Raw genomic sequence first — 15,895 nt, forward strand, 5'->3', positions numbered from 1 at the left:
GAAAGAGTGCAGAGAAGAACAATAAAGATGACTAGACGACTGGAGGCTGAAGCCTATAAACAGTTGCAGGAATTGTATATATCTTGTTTAATGAAAAGAAGAATTAGGAATGACATGACAGCACTGTTCCAATATTTGAGCAGCTGCTACAAAGAAGAAGGGATCAACCTATTCTCCAAAGCACCTGAAGGAATTGACAAGAAGCAAAGAAAGAAAACTAATTAAAGAGAGATCCAATCTAGAAATAAGAAGAAATTTCCTGACAGTGAGAACAATTAATCAATGGAAGTTGTGGTGCTTCATCACTGGAGGTTTTTAAGAAGTGATTGGTCAGCCATTTATCAGAAATGGTTGAACAGAGAGTTGGACTAGAACACCTCCAAGGTCACCCCTCTGAGGTCCCTTCCAATTCTTTTACTCTGTTAAGTCTTTACATCTATATTCTAATAAAAGTATCCATATTAACAGATTCTTCAAGTTAGATGTTCTGAAGCATCAGTGCAGAATAGTCATCAACAGGATAGTTTCCAATAGTATCTATACTGAACAATTGTGTATTAATGGCCTCATACTTTTTTTTTTCTTTTTTTCCCTATGATTTGAATATCCTATGGTAAAGAAAAAGCAAGTGAACAAACTTTTAGGACATACTGATTTCATGGTAATAACTCTTTAGCATAAAGCTAATGGCTGTCAGAGCAGTCTAAGTAAAACACTAAAAAATAATTCTTTTTTTAATATTTACTAATCCTTGAGATATTATTTTTAAATTAAACTATTTATTTACTTATTTAAGGAATATAATGTTTCTCTCTAGGGTCACATCTCAATAATTGGAAGCATTACAAGAAGTATAAGAAGAAATTTCATTAGAGTGGCACATATATCTACAAAGTTTGTCAACATACTTTTTTTATTATAAAACTAGCATTTTTGTCATAATCACCTGAATCCATTCACCTAGCAACTCTGTAAGGCAACTTCTTTTAGAAGTTTTCTCAAATCATCCTCTGTCTAAATATTTCTTATTATATTCAATGCATTGTAGTGATCCTACTGCTTCTTCTAAACAATGTGTAGTAAAAAAAACCCTCATCAATTTATTCAGGATATGTGCTGTCCAGTAACATGAAATTCGACTCCAAGGATTCTCCACTGAGCATGGCCATTGGTAGGAAATATGGGAATTAAACACCACATATCCATTTCAAACCATATTTGTTTGTTTAATTCTCATTATTGTGTTGTTAACATAAGTACAACAACATACACCCACAGAGGGTTTCACATGTTGTCAAGTATGGCACATAATTAAAATGAGTAGAGATATTGACATGCACATGTTTTAAAATTATTTTTTTTGATGAGCTTTAATTTGGTATATTGTATTGTGAAATAGAAATGGTAAAATCAAATTTGGGAAAACATTATTTAAGATGATTCACAGAATTTTAAAGACTGAATTAGGGATTAACTTTTCACTATAGTTAATTACTTTTATAGTTAGACCCTTCTAACCTAACTATTTCCTTATACTTAAAGGAACCCCTTTTTGTTTGAGTGTTATGTGCTGTGGAAGTCTGCATATTATCAGCAATTAGACAAGTCTCAGCAGAACTCTTTACTCTTTGTGAGTTTTGTTTTTGTTTTCCTCCTTTCACCTCCCTCCTCCAAACCTTCATTTCCCTGAGGTCAATTATCTTCTAGAAGCATTTTCTCTTGGGGCCATTCTTGTTGTTTTGCAGTTAGTATAGCTTCATACCACTGAGAACAAAAGAAGGATGCAACAGAGGTGAACTAAAAGTTAGCCTACCAAGATTTAATAAAACATTGTCTGTTTCTTTTGAAATGTCACATCCTGGAAAACTAAGGATAAGAATAAGGATAAATTAGTTAGTTAGTTAGTTAGTTAGTTAAACATAACTGGACAGTGGAACTACATTTGAAAACAAGAACCATAAGTATTCTGCTTATATATGTTTTTCATTTTATTATTATTATTTACTGTAAGTAAAAATAATACTTGAAAAACATTTCTTGTTATTTAAATATTTAAGCTCAGAATTTTTAAAATAGCAATATTTACAATGAAATTAATAATGTTCATGTTTGTTAATTGTTAATATTTTACTTGTATATATTTTGTATATTATATATTATTAAGTGTTAATATGTTACTAGCATATATTGCAATAGGAATACTCCCCCCCTTTAAATTCAACACATATGCAATTTATAGACAATCTGGTCCATTAATTCCATTTGGGGGAAATATTTCCAAACAAAGAAATCAATGTAGTCCTGACTAATAGTTCGTCATAACTTCAGTTGGTCTTATCTGAATGTTCTATATTTGTTTGTGGAATCCATGCAAATTTTGTTATAGCTTATGAAAAGTGAATATATGTGCAAAACTAGTTTGACAAAATTCAACAAATTCTGACTTTATACAAAACTGATAGATATTTCAATATGCTTATATGGTCCATATACTTCCAGATAGTTAATGCCTGATATCTTATTAATAGATGCAGCTTGAAAAATCTTCAGAATGGCAGAATACATCAAGGATAAAGGAGTTCATCCTTCTTGGATTTGGGAACACTAAACACTTTAATCCTCTCCTCTTCATATTATTTCTAATAATTTATACTGGAACATTATCTGGGAACGTTCTCATAATTACATTGGTTGTGATGGAAAAGCATCTCCACACTCCTATGTACTTCTTCCTTTCCAATCTTTCCTACTTGGAGATATGCTACACCTCAGTTATAATACCTAAAATGCTGGCCACTTTTCTTTCTGGAAAGAAAACAATTTCTTTTTGGGGCTGTATTTTACAGATGCATTTCTTTTGCACTCTGGGAGCTACAGAGTGTTACCTCTTGGCAGCAATGTCATTTGATCGTTATTTAGCCATATGTAGACCCTTGCATTATGTCCTTATTATGAACAACAAAACATGTATCTTGCTAGTTACTATATCTTGGATAAATGGTTCATTTCTTATCACAATTTTAACATCCTTGCTGACACAACTCACGTTCTGTAATCAATACAAAATTGACCATTTCTTTTGTGATTTCACACCCCTGGTAAGACTTTCTTGCAGTGACACTTGGATGATTGAAAGTGTTGCTTTGATAACATCATCTGTAGGACTTCTATCTACATTTTTTATAACTGTTTCATCCTATGCACTTATTATTAGAGCAATTCTGAAAATACCATCTGTGGATGGGAGAAAAAAGGCATTTTCCACTTGTTCTTCCCATCTCACTGTAGTTTCTATTTTTTATGGATCCTTAATGTTTGTTTACATTTTGCCAACCCATGGAAAATTTGAAGATATGAAAAAGGGCTTTTCTTTTGTATATACTGTTCTTACCCCCATTGTCAATCCCTTCATTTACAGTCTACGAAATAAAGACATAAAAGAAATCCTTAGAAAAGAATTCTTCAAATATGGGAAATTTTCTGAATCTCATTAACATCAAGAGATACAGTTTGAAAATGTTTCCATTGTACATATTTAATCATTCTATTTCAAATGATTTCTAGAAACAGTTTTCCCCATAGACATAAATACATTAATTTATTTACTACTGGAGAAATAAATATTCAGTAAATTTCTATTCAATCAAGTTGTACCTCTTTTGGTTCCTTTGGTTCATGGGATATCACTTTTTAACAGTAAAGTTTTGCAATTTGTCACCTGTTAATTTCAAACCACTGCATTATGAAGTATTAATGAGTAACAGGTTCTACCTTCATTGATTATATATCACAGAAAACTGTATCTATTGTACTTGATATCATAGTAATACTAGCATCTTTCTAACATTATTGGGTATTTAAGGAGACTATTATTTCTTCTGTTTGGTTTTTTTTTTTTTTTGTTTATTTGCTCTTAAAGCTTTAGAATTGGATTCTAAAGTGTTTTAAGAAAATTCTGCTAGATTGAGATGTGACAGCAGTGATTTGCCAGTTTTCAGTCCAAGGTGCTGACTATCAAAGACCAACTTTGAACAATTTACCTTCTGCTGGCCTCTCTTAATTTTCAACTGACAACTGCTTTCCTTTCTATACAAAGAACATAATGAGCAGAACAATTGAGAGAAGGAAAAAATGGCAATCAAAATTCAATAAAGACATGGTTAGGGTTTATCTTTTTCCATGTATTATTTTATTTTTATTATTTTTCATCTGTTGAATTAGACAAGTGATATTTAAGAGCTGTTGAGAAGTTTGTGGAGGTAAATCTGGAGCACATGGACCTGCAATCATAGGCTGTTAATTTTGATATGTGGCACAACCATGGAACAGCAATTAAAGAGAAAAATATGATAATTCAAATGCAGATGACAAAGAGTTGGAGGCAGTGGTGGGATTCAAATATGTGAACAACCGGTTCTCTGTGTAGATGCCACTTCTGGAAGTCCATTCTGGGCCTGGGCAACAAAAAATTAGTTACCAATTCTGCCAAAGTGTTGTGAACCGGCTGAATTCCATCACTGGTTTGAGGGTGGCAAGCACCTTAGGTACCAACAAGGGGTCCCTGACAAGCTATAATAATAGGCAAAACCCCAAAAGATTAATTTCAACAGGGACAAATGAAGAGTTTTTTACACAGGTAAGAAGATAATCAAAGCCAAGAGTGCAGGTTGGTGGTAAAGAACCACATTACTCAACATTGCATGGGAAAAGGACCTGGGTACTTTAATGTTTTGTAAGCTGAATATGAGCCAATGATGAATCACAGCTGCACAAATAAACAAACAAACAAACAAACAAACAAAAAAGCAATTTGAGTTTGCATTGATAAAAATAAAGTATCATGGTCAAGAGTTGTTAATTTTTTTCTCTATTGTGAGTTGGTATACCACACATAGATTATACCATCCAGTTCTGTGTGTCACATTTTAGAATATTGATAAAATTCTGAAGCTGATTAGCTGGAAGAAGAAAATATTTGGGAGGAGGGTATTATACTGTAGCTATTATCTGAAATTTGTTCATATGATATTATTCAGATTTATTCAGAAATGTTCGGGGATATAAGCCAATGAAATCACTGGATCTAAATAAAAAAAAGTACAGTAAATTTCAATGTGATATAAATTTATATTTTTTTTTCATCATCACACTGGTTGGGGCAGAGAAGCATCTCTGCATTCCCATAGAAAAAAATGTCTCAGTGTACAAGTTGTCGATGTTAATAGTAATTTTCTCTCCTGGTCTTCTAGCTTTAACTAGATTATTATCATCACTCTGTGCAATCCTTATATTTTATATTGTATTATTGTCTTGTGTTGTATTTAAAAATATAAAACAAAGTATGAATAGTGAAATTGAAGGAAGATAAAAATATTTTTTTAAAAAAAATCATTCTCTCTCAGAATTTCTAAACACGTTAAGTCTAGCAATGCCAAATCCATTGATAAAGAAATATCCTCTCTAACTAGCACAAACTGAAAAAAATGAAAAAGAAAGAGGAGGAGAGAGATAAAGGGAAAATCCTCCTCTGTCCCACCCATCCTTTCCCTTCATCTTTCAAACCTTCCTTTCTGCTAGGCCAATTATCATTTATTATCCTCCTCCTCTTTCTCTTGGGGCTATTCTGGTTGTTTTGATCTTTATTTTATACCATTGAGAATACAAAGTGATATAAATAATATTTATCTATAGCCAATTAAATATTGTTTCTTTTTAAATTTCACAACCTTGGAAGACTTTCTTTTTGTGTTATCTTGAGTGCTGCAACTGGAGTTTTAGAACATTAACCATAGGTATGCTGTTTACAGTTTAGAAGATAGAAAAGTGGTTTCTTGTTTTTGTTTTTAATCATCAGTTTTTAGACTTATATTATTTTATGGTATTTTTTGTAAATCACCCAGAGTCTTTTAGGTGAGATAGGTGACATAAAATTTTGAACAAATAAATAAGTAAACTCAGTTTTTTTAAAAGTAAGATTATTAATAGCATTTAATTAATCCAAATTTGGTGCCTAATTACTAAATCAAAACTTGAAATTGGAATATAATCTCTTTAGAGAAGGTTTGAAGTGTAGTAGACTATAATTTTTCAAAATAAAATGTATTAGATGCACTTTATAATTTGCAAAATTAGCTGGCTCATTAATCATCTTTAGAAAAAAATTCAGACAAGGATATCAGGCTTAGTTACGACTATGAGTTTTATAAGATTTTGATGGGCCTTGAGCAAATATGATTTAATGATAGTCTATCTGCTTGGCTGCTTCTTTATCTATTATGTACCATCATTATAATCTACTTATATATCTAGCAATGTATGCTTATTTTGAAAAAGTATTTGATTTCATACAATAGAGCAAGAAACATGGAGACACACTGTCACTAAATTTTGAGTTCCTCAACATCTGATGTGTGAATTGTTAGATGAAGCTTGTGAAATCTTCAGAGCAGCAGAATGCAACAGTCATTGGAGAGTTCATCCTTCTTGGATTTGGGAACATGAAGAACCTGAATACTCCCCTTTTTTTGCTATTTCTGATCATTTATATTGCAACTGTATCTGGAAACATTCTCATCATCACACTGGTTATGGCAGAGAAGCATCTCCACACTCCCATGTATTTCTTTCTTTCAAATCTATCCTTTTTGGAGATCTGCTACACCACAACTATATTACCCAGAATGATTGCCAATTTTCTTACGGGAAACAAAACAATTTCTCTTTGGGGTTGTATTTTACAAATGCACATTTTTTTCACTCTGGCAGCTACAGAATGTTACCTCTTGGCAGCAATGTCATATGACCGTTATCTAGCCATTTGTAGACCCTTGCATTATGTCACACTTATGAATTGCAAAACATGTGTTTTGCTAGTTTTAATGTCATGGATAATAGGATTTGTGCTTATCAGTATTTTGACATCATTGCTGACACAACTCATGTTCTGTAATCAATACAAAATTGATCATTTCTTTTGTGATTTCACACCCTTAATACGACTTTCTTGCAGTGACACTTGGGTGATTGAAAGTGTTGCTTTGGTAACATCATGTTTAGGAATTCTACCTACATTTTTTATAACTGTCACATCTTATGCTTTTATCATCCAAGCAATTATGAAAATCAAGTCTGTGAATGGGAGACAAAAGGCATTTTCTACTTGTTCTTCCCATCTCACTGTAGTCTCCATTTTCTATGGCTCCTTAATGCTTGTCTATATTATACCAACAACTGACACATTCAAAAATTTGAATAAGAGCTTCTCTTTCCTATATTCTATTCTTACTCCCATGGTCAATCCCTTTATTTACAGTTTGAGAAACAGAGAGGTAAAGGTAATCATTAGAAATACTCTGTGTTAATTTCAGAGATTTTTATAAATACTTAATGGTGTGTGTGGATATTTGCATATTTGTCTTTGAGTCAATCTTGATTCCTGGTAGCTACAGAACTATGACTTCTGATCTCTCAATTTTTAACTACAGCAGCAAAATAACTCTCATTGAATATTAATATATATCGTATAAATATCCTTCCACTTATAGTTAAAGTATAATTTAAATTCTATGATTAAATAAATTTAGTGGATTCAATGGGTTTATATTACTTCTCTTCTTTTCCTACAGTTTTCTCTTTCTCTTTTTTTCACTGCTGATAGATTGAATATTTATCATAGGTATCACTTAAAGTTTATAATTTGAAATGACCTTTTATAGTTCTCATACAATGTTTTAAGAGATTTCAAAGTGTACAATATTGAATTGTATTCAGATTATATTAAACATAATGCATATGCATTTGTATCTATAAAATATTGTTTAAAAGTCTTGACATTTTTAAAAAAAGAGATGACTGAAAAGTAATGATTGAATTATAGGAATGAAGCAGTACATGAATTCTATCATCTTTGCCAATATTTGCCTTGGGATTATTGTAAAATCAATATCAGAATAGTTTCCATGGTGGTAAAGTGTAAATGAGCATATCTTGGCCCCACTGATACTTATGGCTATTCAAGATATGGCATTTATGTAAAAATATAAGCCAGCTAAAATAGAAATTGTGATGCAATTTTTATACAACAGTAAATAAATGCAACCGATACATGATTTGTTTTTTCTCAGATCTTTAGCTGTTGTCTTTATTCACTACAACTATGGCTGCAATTTCCAACTCATCAATTGCAGGACAAGTGGTGAGGATCTACAGCAATAACTCTCCACTTCTTTCTTGGCAAAGAAAAGTTTGATCCTCTTATCTCACAAAACTATTTTTGGTGAGCTTGGAGAGTTCAAAGAAGAAATGAACATATTAGGATGTCTTTCTTGGATGTCATCCTCCTCAGCATCTGTGTCTTCCCTCCAGGCCTTCAGATAGTTCCAGTGGATTGATGATGCACCTTCTTCTCTACCACAAATATTCATTAAAAGTAATCAAGATACTTAATTTAGGGGAGAAATATCTGAATGCCAGGCAATAGGACTAGGCAACTTAGCCTAAATATCCGTAATTGGCCACGTTACAAGTAAATTCATCATAATAGCTGGAAGAATCTTTCATGAAAAGCAATTTGCAACTCCTCATTCAATTCTGAGGATGCCATTTTCATATTATAGTATTTTGTATACTATAGTATTCTGTACTACATCACCTCTATCTTAAGGACTAATGTAATGCTGCTGTCTTAAAAGTTCCAATATTTTTTTAATGCTTTCCAAGTTTCAGATAAAAGCACTATCACTGCTTTGAACAACTTTGTTTCTTTGGATATCTTGTAACAGAATATTTCTTGATAGTGAAGATCATTATTTATTAACGAACTACCCCCCGAGATCCGGACGATTCCGGATCTCCTTACCTTCCGCCGTGCCCTCAAGACATGGCTTTTCCAGCAAGCGGGCCTGACCTAGGGAGGATTTTATTTAGGGTGATTTTAAAAATAATTTTAAATAGAAACACAGCTTCTAATATTCGGTTTTTTAATCTGGTTTTACAGGGGTTTGTATTTTTTTATGTTTTGTATTTGTACTGTTTTTAATACGCTGTGCACCGCCCTGAGTCCTGCGGGAGAAGGGCGGTATATAAATTAAATAATAATAATAATAATAATAATAATAATTAATGATAATGGGATGAAGGAATAATCTTGGAGAAAAGGAAGAAGAGTCACAACTAAGACAACAATCAAATAAATGAAATCCAAGTTTGAGGCAGACGTATAATTTGAGAGCATATATGGTCTTTTGAATATCACATCTAGTAGATAAGCCCCAAGAATGCTAAGGATACAGAGATGGAGATAAGAAGATAAAAATGGACTCTCTTCTTACACATGAATGAATTTCAGCTTATTTCATGGCACCTATACAGAGAGATATCTGGGGAAATACAAAAGAAAAGGAAATAAAACAGCTAGCAAATATAGACTCTTGATAAATGGATTTATTTATTTTTAGACAGGCATTTTATGACTTTTGATTTAATGAAACCATTGGGACTTAACACTAATGATATGGAAGTTTCCTGTTATTTTTTTTAAGATTAATAGATATGCTTGTTGAAATAAAACATAAAAGAATGTTATTCAGTTTACAGAAACTGAGTAACAGAAACTGAATATCCTCATCTACCTTCTCATAAAAATACATGTTTTCAAAGAATCTTCTTGATTGATATTCTGAAGCATTCAATACAGAATGGATATTAACAGAATGGTTTCCAACAGCATCCATAGTGAGCAGCTATATGTTGAAAACATTGTACAATTATTTTTCAGTTCTCTTTATGATCTTAATATTTTGTGGTTGGTAAAAAGTAAGTTAGCAACTTTCTAGGATATACTGATTTTAAGTAATTGTACACACACTTGCATGCATACACACATACCCACACATAGTAATTTATTGAGATTTGTTTAATTTAAAACACTTAAATTTACTTATTTGTTTGTTTACTTACTTACTTAATTGTTAAAAGAATCAAGTTTATCTCTCTAAGACTTCCATCTCAACAACTGGAGGCATTGTCAAGAGGTAAAAAAAAGAAATTTTATTACAGTTGTATATATATATCTACATTTTGTCAGTAGATTTTTTGGGGGGATTATAAAATTAGTATTCTTGTCATAATCTTGTCTAATTGATAATTCTTTCAAAATTTATCATTTTATCTCCCACATAGTCCTCTGCATAAATATTATTTCTTATTATGTTCTATCCATTGTACTGATCTTAATGATTCTTCTAAACAATACGTAGTGAAAACAGTCATCTATTTATTTAGGATATGTGCTCTCCAGGAACATTCGGCTCCAAAGATTCTCTAGTGAGCATGGCCATTGTTAGGAATTATGGGAATTAAATCCACATATCCATTGCAAACCATATTTGTTGTTTTTTTTATTCTCGTTATTATGTTAGCATGTATAATACATAATGTTTTTAGCATGAATACAGAAAAAAATGTCCATTAAGTGATTCATATGTTTTCAAGTATGCCATATAATTAAAATGAGTGGAGATGTTGATATGCATATTTGTAAAAATTATTTGTCTGATGATCTCTAAATTGAAATATTTTATTATGAAATAGTCAGAAAATGGTAAAATAAAATTTTGGAGAGCAATCTTTGTCCTAAAATTAAAAATCAGTCTGTGATTCTTGGATCCAGTGATTGTTTGTGCTAAGTATACAATTTATTCATTCTTTCTTTGGCATTGGCCTCAGCTATATGCTAAGTACATGAGTTCCTTAGATAAATGTTTTATTCTCATTATACCCAAGTCAAAAGTGAGAAAATTAATTAATTGTATATATAAGTTGGAATTTATTAAAATAAGAAGACAGTGAACTGCATCACTACTTCCAACTTAACTTTGCATATTTTTCAAGCAAAAATCCTAGCAAAATGATAATTTAAAATAATTCCTTTAAATTTGTTGTTGCTGTTTGTTTTTATTTAGATGACTGTAAAAAGCAATCCAGCTGGAGAAAATCAAACAATTCCCATGATGTTTATTCTTCTGGATTTCAACACTGGGGAATTTCAGCCTTTATTTTCTATATTCTTTCTACTCATCTACCTTATAACTATGACTGGAAATATTCTTATTGTCCTTCTAGTGATAGTCGACCAAAAACTTCACACACCTATGTATTTTTTTCTGGGAAACCTGTCCTTCCTAGAGACTTGCTACAGTTGCACCATCATGCCAAGGATTGTGGTCAGGTTTCTGAGTGGAGATAGTACTATTTATATTAGAGGATGCTTCACACAACTTTACTTCTTTGGGTATCTTGCAACCACAGAATGCTATTTTCTGGCGGTAATGTCTTATGACCGCTATTTAGCAATATGCAAACCATTGCATTATGCAATGCTTATGAATAGCAAAACCTGCATCCTGCTTATTACCGGGTCATGGTTAAGTGGTTCGTTGTTTATCAGTTTTATCATATACCTTGTATCTAAACTGAGTTTCTGTGGACCCAACAAAATTAACCATTTTTTCTGTGATTTGATCCCATTGATAAGGCTCTCGTGTGATGATATCACTTTGGTGGAAATTACAGCTTTCATTATCTCCTTCATAGGAACTCTGGCTCCATTTATTATAACTTTGACCTCTTATGTTTACATCATTAAGAACATTTTGAGAATCCCATCCGTAAAAGGAAAACAAAAGGCATTCTCAACTTGTTCCTCTCATCTCACAGTGGTAGGTTGCTTCTATGGCTCCCTAATAATTGTTTATGTCTTACCAAACTTAAATTCACTGAATAACCCAAAGAAACTGTTTTCCCTGTTCTACACTCTACTCACTCCTTTGGTCAATCCCATTGTCTATAGTTTAAGGAACAAAGAAGTAAAGGGAGCAGTGAAGAAAATATTCACTATAATTCCTAAAGGTCACTGACATTTTAGGTATAAAGACAAAAAATGGTTTTACTGACCTTACAATGAGATCTTAAAAATGTTAAATAATACAGAGACCACTTTATGTTTCTATGTCAGGTTAAATGCAACTCTCTTGAATAGGGCTCATTTTCAAGAGCAAAAATGATTGTAGTTTGAGAAAATGTTTTAATGTGTTTCATATATATCTTCATAGCTGAAACAGTTTTTAGCCAACAAGTTTGTTTACAATTCTTTTGTTAACAAGGTTTCCCAATCTAATTTACGTTAGAATTACTTCATATTCAGACATAACTACAAAGAGGCATTCTAAATCAATAATATTTATTGGGTTATCTAGCTACTTCCCCTAGCCAGTTGTCTTCTGCAAATACCAAACCTAGGAAACCATTCTAGCTTTTCTTAATAATGTGCTCAGGAAAGAAATTGGAACTGTAAACCACATTTGGTTAAAAAGAATGTTTCATTAAAAAAACAATAATAAGAAAAACTCAATATGAAAGATTGACAACTGGAAGTTTACTAAAGGCACCTGATTACCTGCAGCATTCAAATCAAGCCCATTAATACTGCTTGCCTGGCCAATGGGAAATAAAATATTACTGCAATGAAACTTTGCTGGCACTATCATGTTTTGACTGTTTATGGGAATCCAAACATAAATAGAAAAATGAATGGTGATTATTTATTCTACACATTAGAATTTTGTATGTATCTCATTTCCCCAAACTGTTAATTTGTACTACTATATGAATAAGCAGAGAAATATGCAGAAAAAAAATATATCTAAGAAGAAGATACAAAATTCTGTTTCTGTTATGTTTCTTCGATATTTCTGGAAGATTTAAAGTTCAAATTACAGCTTTGTTTTATGCACTTTATAAATGAAAGAACTATGTGAACATTTATTTCAGGTGGCATAATATTCAAATGAAGATTCAGTCTCAAAGAATCAATTCTTTGAGGGTGAATGTTTATTTTTATCTGGGCTCCAACGTCCCTTTCTATGGAAAATGATGGAGATTTTACTTGGTTTTAGGTTGTGGTTCAGAATGGAGACAATATTGGTCACATGTGTCAATGACCTGTGAAGTCAGGATGCAGGTGGTACATTCATCTGAGTACTCTTTGAACTCTCAGTAGTTTTTAATACTGTCAGCCACAATATCCTATTAGGCCAACTTCTTGGATTAATGTGGGTCCCAGTATTTCTCAGTGATTTTATCCATTCTCTGTGGTTCCATTCAGTGTTGACAGGGGATGAGATATTGTAACTATGATCCCTAATTTATCCAATGCAGCAATTTGGATAGTGATAGGTGTATCACAATCTGTACATCTGTCTCTGTTGCTTCATGAGTTGGATCGCCAATTGGATTTCAGGTGTGATTCAAATTGCTAGCCATTGTAAAGGCTCTATTGAGCTACCACCTATCTCCATATGTTTTATCAATTCTAGTAGCTACACAGGGCATCTTCCAGGTCCTATCTATTAAAAAGTGTCATTGTATAGGACCCAGGAAGTACCTTCTGATTGCTCCTAGCCTGTGGAATGATATCCTCCTGGAGACTCTGTCTGCTCCCACCAATATGATCTTTTTAAAATTGCTTAGGATCTTTTTTACTCCCAGGCTATGGGATACAATGAGTTTTTATTTTCTTTATTTTCCCTTTCCTTTCCCTTTTTTTTTTCTATATGGAATACACAGGATTTTAACTGTGATCCAAAATGTTGAGGAAGAGAAATGAGGCACAAAATAGTAGAATCATAGAACATTTATTTCTTTGCACCTAACTTTCAGATAAACATTCCCTGGTAACATCCTTTCATCTATATGCTCACAACATTACCTTCATTTAGTTGCAGCTATTGTGTGAGGTAAGTTTAAACATCCCCCAACTGGATGAATATTAAAGTAGCATCTGTTCTGTCTATGGAGATTCTCAGTCATCCAGATCATGGTTGTCCCAAAGGTGCTTTTTCAAGAGGCAACTGGACTTGTTTTTTTTTCAGTTCTCAACCAAGAAGCTTCTTCAGCTGTGACCAGTTGACTGAGAATCGCCATAGACTTTTAGCTATACACTTAGGGATAAACACCCTTCAAATTGTGTGAGAGTATGAACTGATTAGAAAAAATGCAGACTTACAGAAAGCATTTGCACTTCAGTTTGAGATGCAGACAACACAGAGTCATCCCCAACAATTTATACTGAGAATAAAAGCTAGTAAACTTATATTGAGAAGAAAAGCTAGTTATCCAAAATGACATAAAGTGATAGAATAACACAATAACACAATAGAAGTGTTGGAAGGGAGTTTGAAGGTCTTCTAGTCCAACCCCTGGCTCTGGCAGGAAACCTGATACCATTTCAGACAAATGGCTGTCCAACATCTTCTTAAAAACTGCCTGTGTTGGTGTATTCACAAATTCAGGAGGCAAGATACTCCAGTGACTAATTATTCTAACTGTCAGGAAAATTCTCCTTAGTTCTAGGTTGCTTCTAGGTTGTTTAGTTTCCATCCATTGCATTCAGGTACTTTGGAAAATAACTTGACCCCCCTGTTCTTTGTGGCAGCCCCTTAGATATTGGAAAATAGCTGTCATGTTACTCCTAGTCCTTAATATATTCTGTTATGGTATGTATTAAATATTAAAATTAAATATTTAACTCTTGTATATGTGTTAATAAAGTAATGGCATAGCATGAATGATTTACTTGGAAAACAGGAATAATAAAAAATTGTGTACATACAGTAAATCAAGAAAACACTTGCAAATGGAAAAAAAAGCTTTATTGAAGACCAACAACATCAACATGAATATGAAATATGTCTCCAACTATAAGTTCATAGTTTTTTACTTGTAGGTTTTTGTAAAGCTCCTATACTTCTTTATTTCTGAGTGCACAGGTCAATGGGTTTAACATGGGAGTAAGTATTCCATAGAAAACAGAAACTATTTTGTCTGTCTCTTGCATGTTCTTGCGGCTGAAGATATGAGAACATTGTTGTATTATAGAAAATTGATACTACCATCAAATGTGATACACATGTAGAGAAAGCTTTTAATCTTCCACATGCAGGGTGAATTTTCAGAATTGCCACAACAATCTGCCAATAAGAGAAAAAAATAAAAACAAAGGGGCCAAGAAATGTGAGAAGACCTGTGAGTGGCATAGTTACCTGATTCAAGGAAGTATCTGAGCATATAAGCTTGAAAATGGCTTTGAATTCATAGGAAAAATGATCAATCACATTATTCTCACAAAAGTCTGCTGGCATCACATAAATGGGAATTACTTCTAAACAGTGCTTTTTTTGTAAGAAAAAAGGTGCCAGAATTCACATCTTGTTAATCTTTTATTTAAAAAAAATATATATATTTAGTTCTTAACAGGACCGGTGGTTGAGAAGTAATTAGTATTTTGTTTTTCATTTTTAAATTTGGGGTCATACTTTTACACTAAAAATTAAAAAAAAAGATTTTTAATCCACCAACAATTTTTTAAAATAAAGAAATTATTTGCCTTTCTCACATAGTCAATCACTGCACACACACACAAAAATGTCAGTTGTGTAACGAAGCATTGCTAATTTATTAAAAGAAAAATGTTCTAAATATTACAATAGTTATACTTTAGTTTTTTTAAAAAAAATTATTTAGAGGTCTCCCAAATCCAAACAGCTTTACTGGCTTACATATTAAAAATCAGAAACATTACCCAAAAAAAAAGCATACACACACACACACACACACACACACAGTATATTCAAACTCATTTAAAACAAAAACAAAACCTTGAAATAGTTCTGCTATCGATAGCTTTAGTAGTGTGTTTTTGATTTCTACATTTAGTCACTTTTTGAGATGTTGCTGCTTTGGTGTGGTGTATGTGCATGCATTTTGATATGTATGAGATGAAGAGGACTTTTCTTCCATTATAAATCATTCCTTTTTCCTGGAAAAATTAAATAAGCCA

The 15,895-nt window shown here is 32.2% G+C and overlaps 3 protein-coding genes across 3 annotated transcripts; all 3 read left to right on the plus strand.

Moving 5' to 3' along the window:
• Nucleotides 1–2,528: 2,528 nt before the first annotated feature.
• Nucleotides 2,529–3,494, plus strand: LOC107287597 (olfactory receptor 2AP1-like). The gene has a single exon (XM_015816120.1). The coding sequence runs from the start codon at nt 2,529–2,531 to the stop codon at nt 3,492–3,494; it is 966 nt and encodes a 321-aa protein (XP_015671606.1).
• Nucleotides 3,495–6,422: 2,928 nt separating this feature from the next.
• On the plus strand, nt 6,423–7,361 carry LOC107287598 (olfactory receptor 6F1-like). Its single transcript, XM_015816121.1, has one exon. It carries the CDS (start codon nt 6,423–6,425, stop codon nt 7,359–7,361), a length of 939 nt encoding a protein of 312 aa, XP_015671607.1.
• A 3,600-nt stretch (nt 7,362–10,961) lies between these two features.
• Nucleotides 10,962–11,915, plus strand: LOC107287599 (olfactory receptor 10A2-like). Its single transcript, XM_029284171.1, has one exon. It carries the CDS (start codon nt 10,962–10,964, stop codon nt 11,913–11,915), a length of 954 nt encoding a protein of 317 aa, XP_029140004.1.
• Nucleotides 11,916–15,895: the final 3,980 nt, after the last annotated feature.

Source organism: Protobothrops mucrosquamatus, unplaced genomic scaffold (genome assembly GCF_001527695.2).
Source record: "Protobothrops mucrosquamatus isolate PMUCROS unplaced genomic scaffold, P.Mucros_1.0 scaffold400, whole genome shotgun sequence".
In the NCBI taxonomy this organism is placed as follows: Eukaryota; Metazoa; Chordata; class Lepidosauria; order Squamata; family Viperidae; genus Protobothrops; species Protobothrops mucrosquamatus.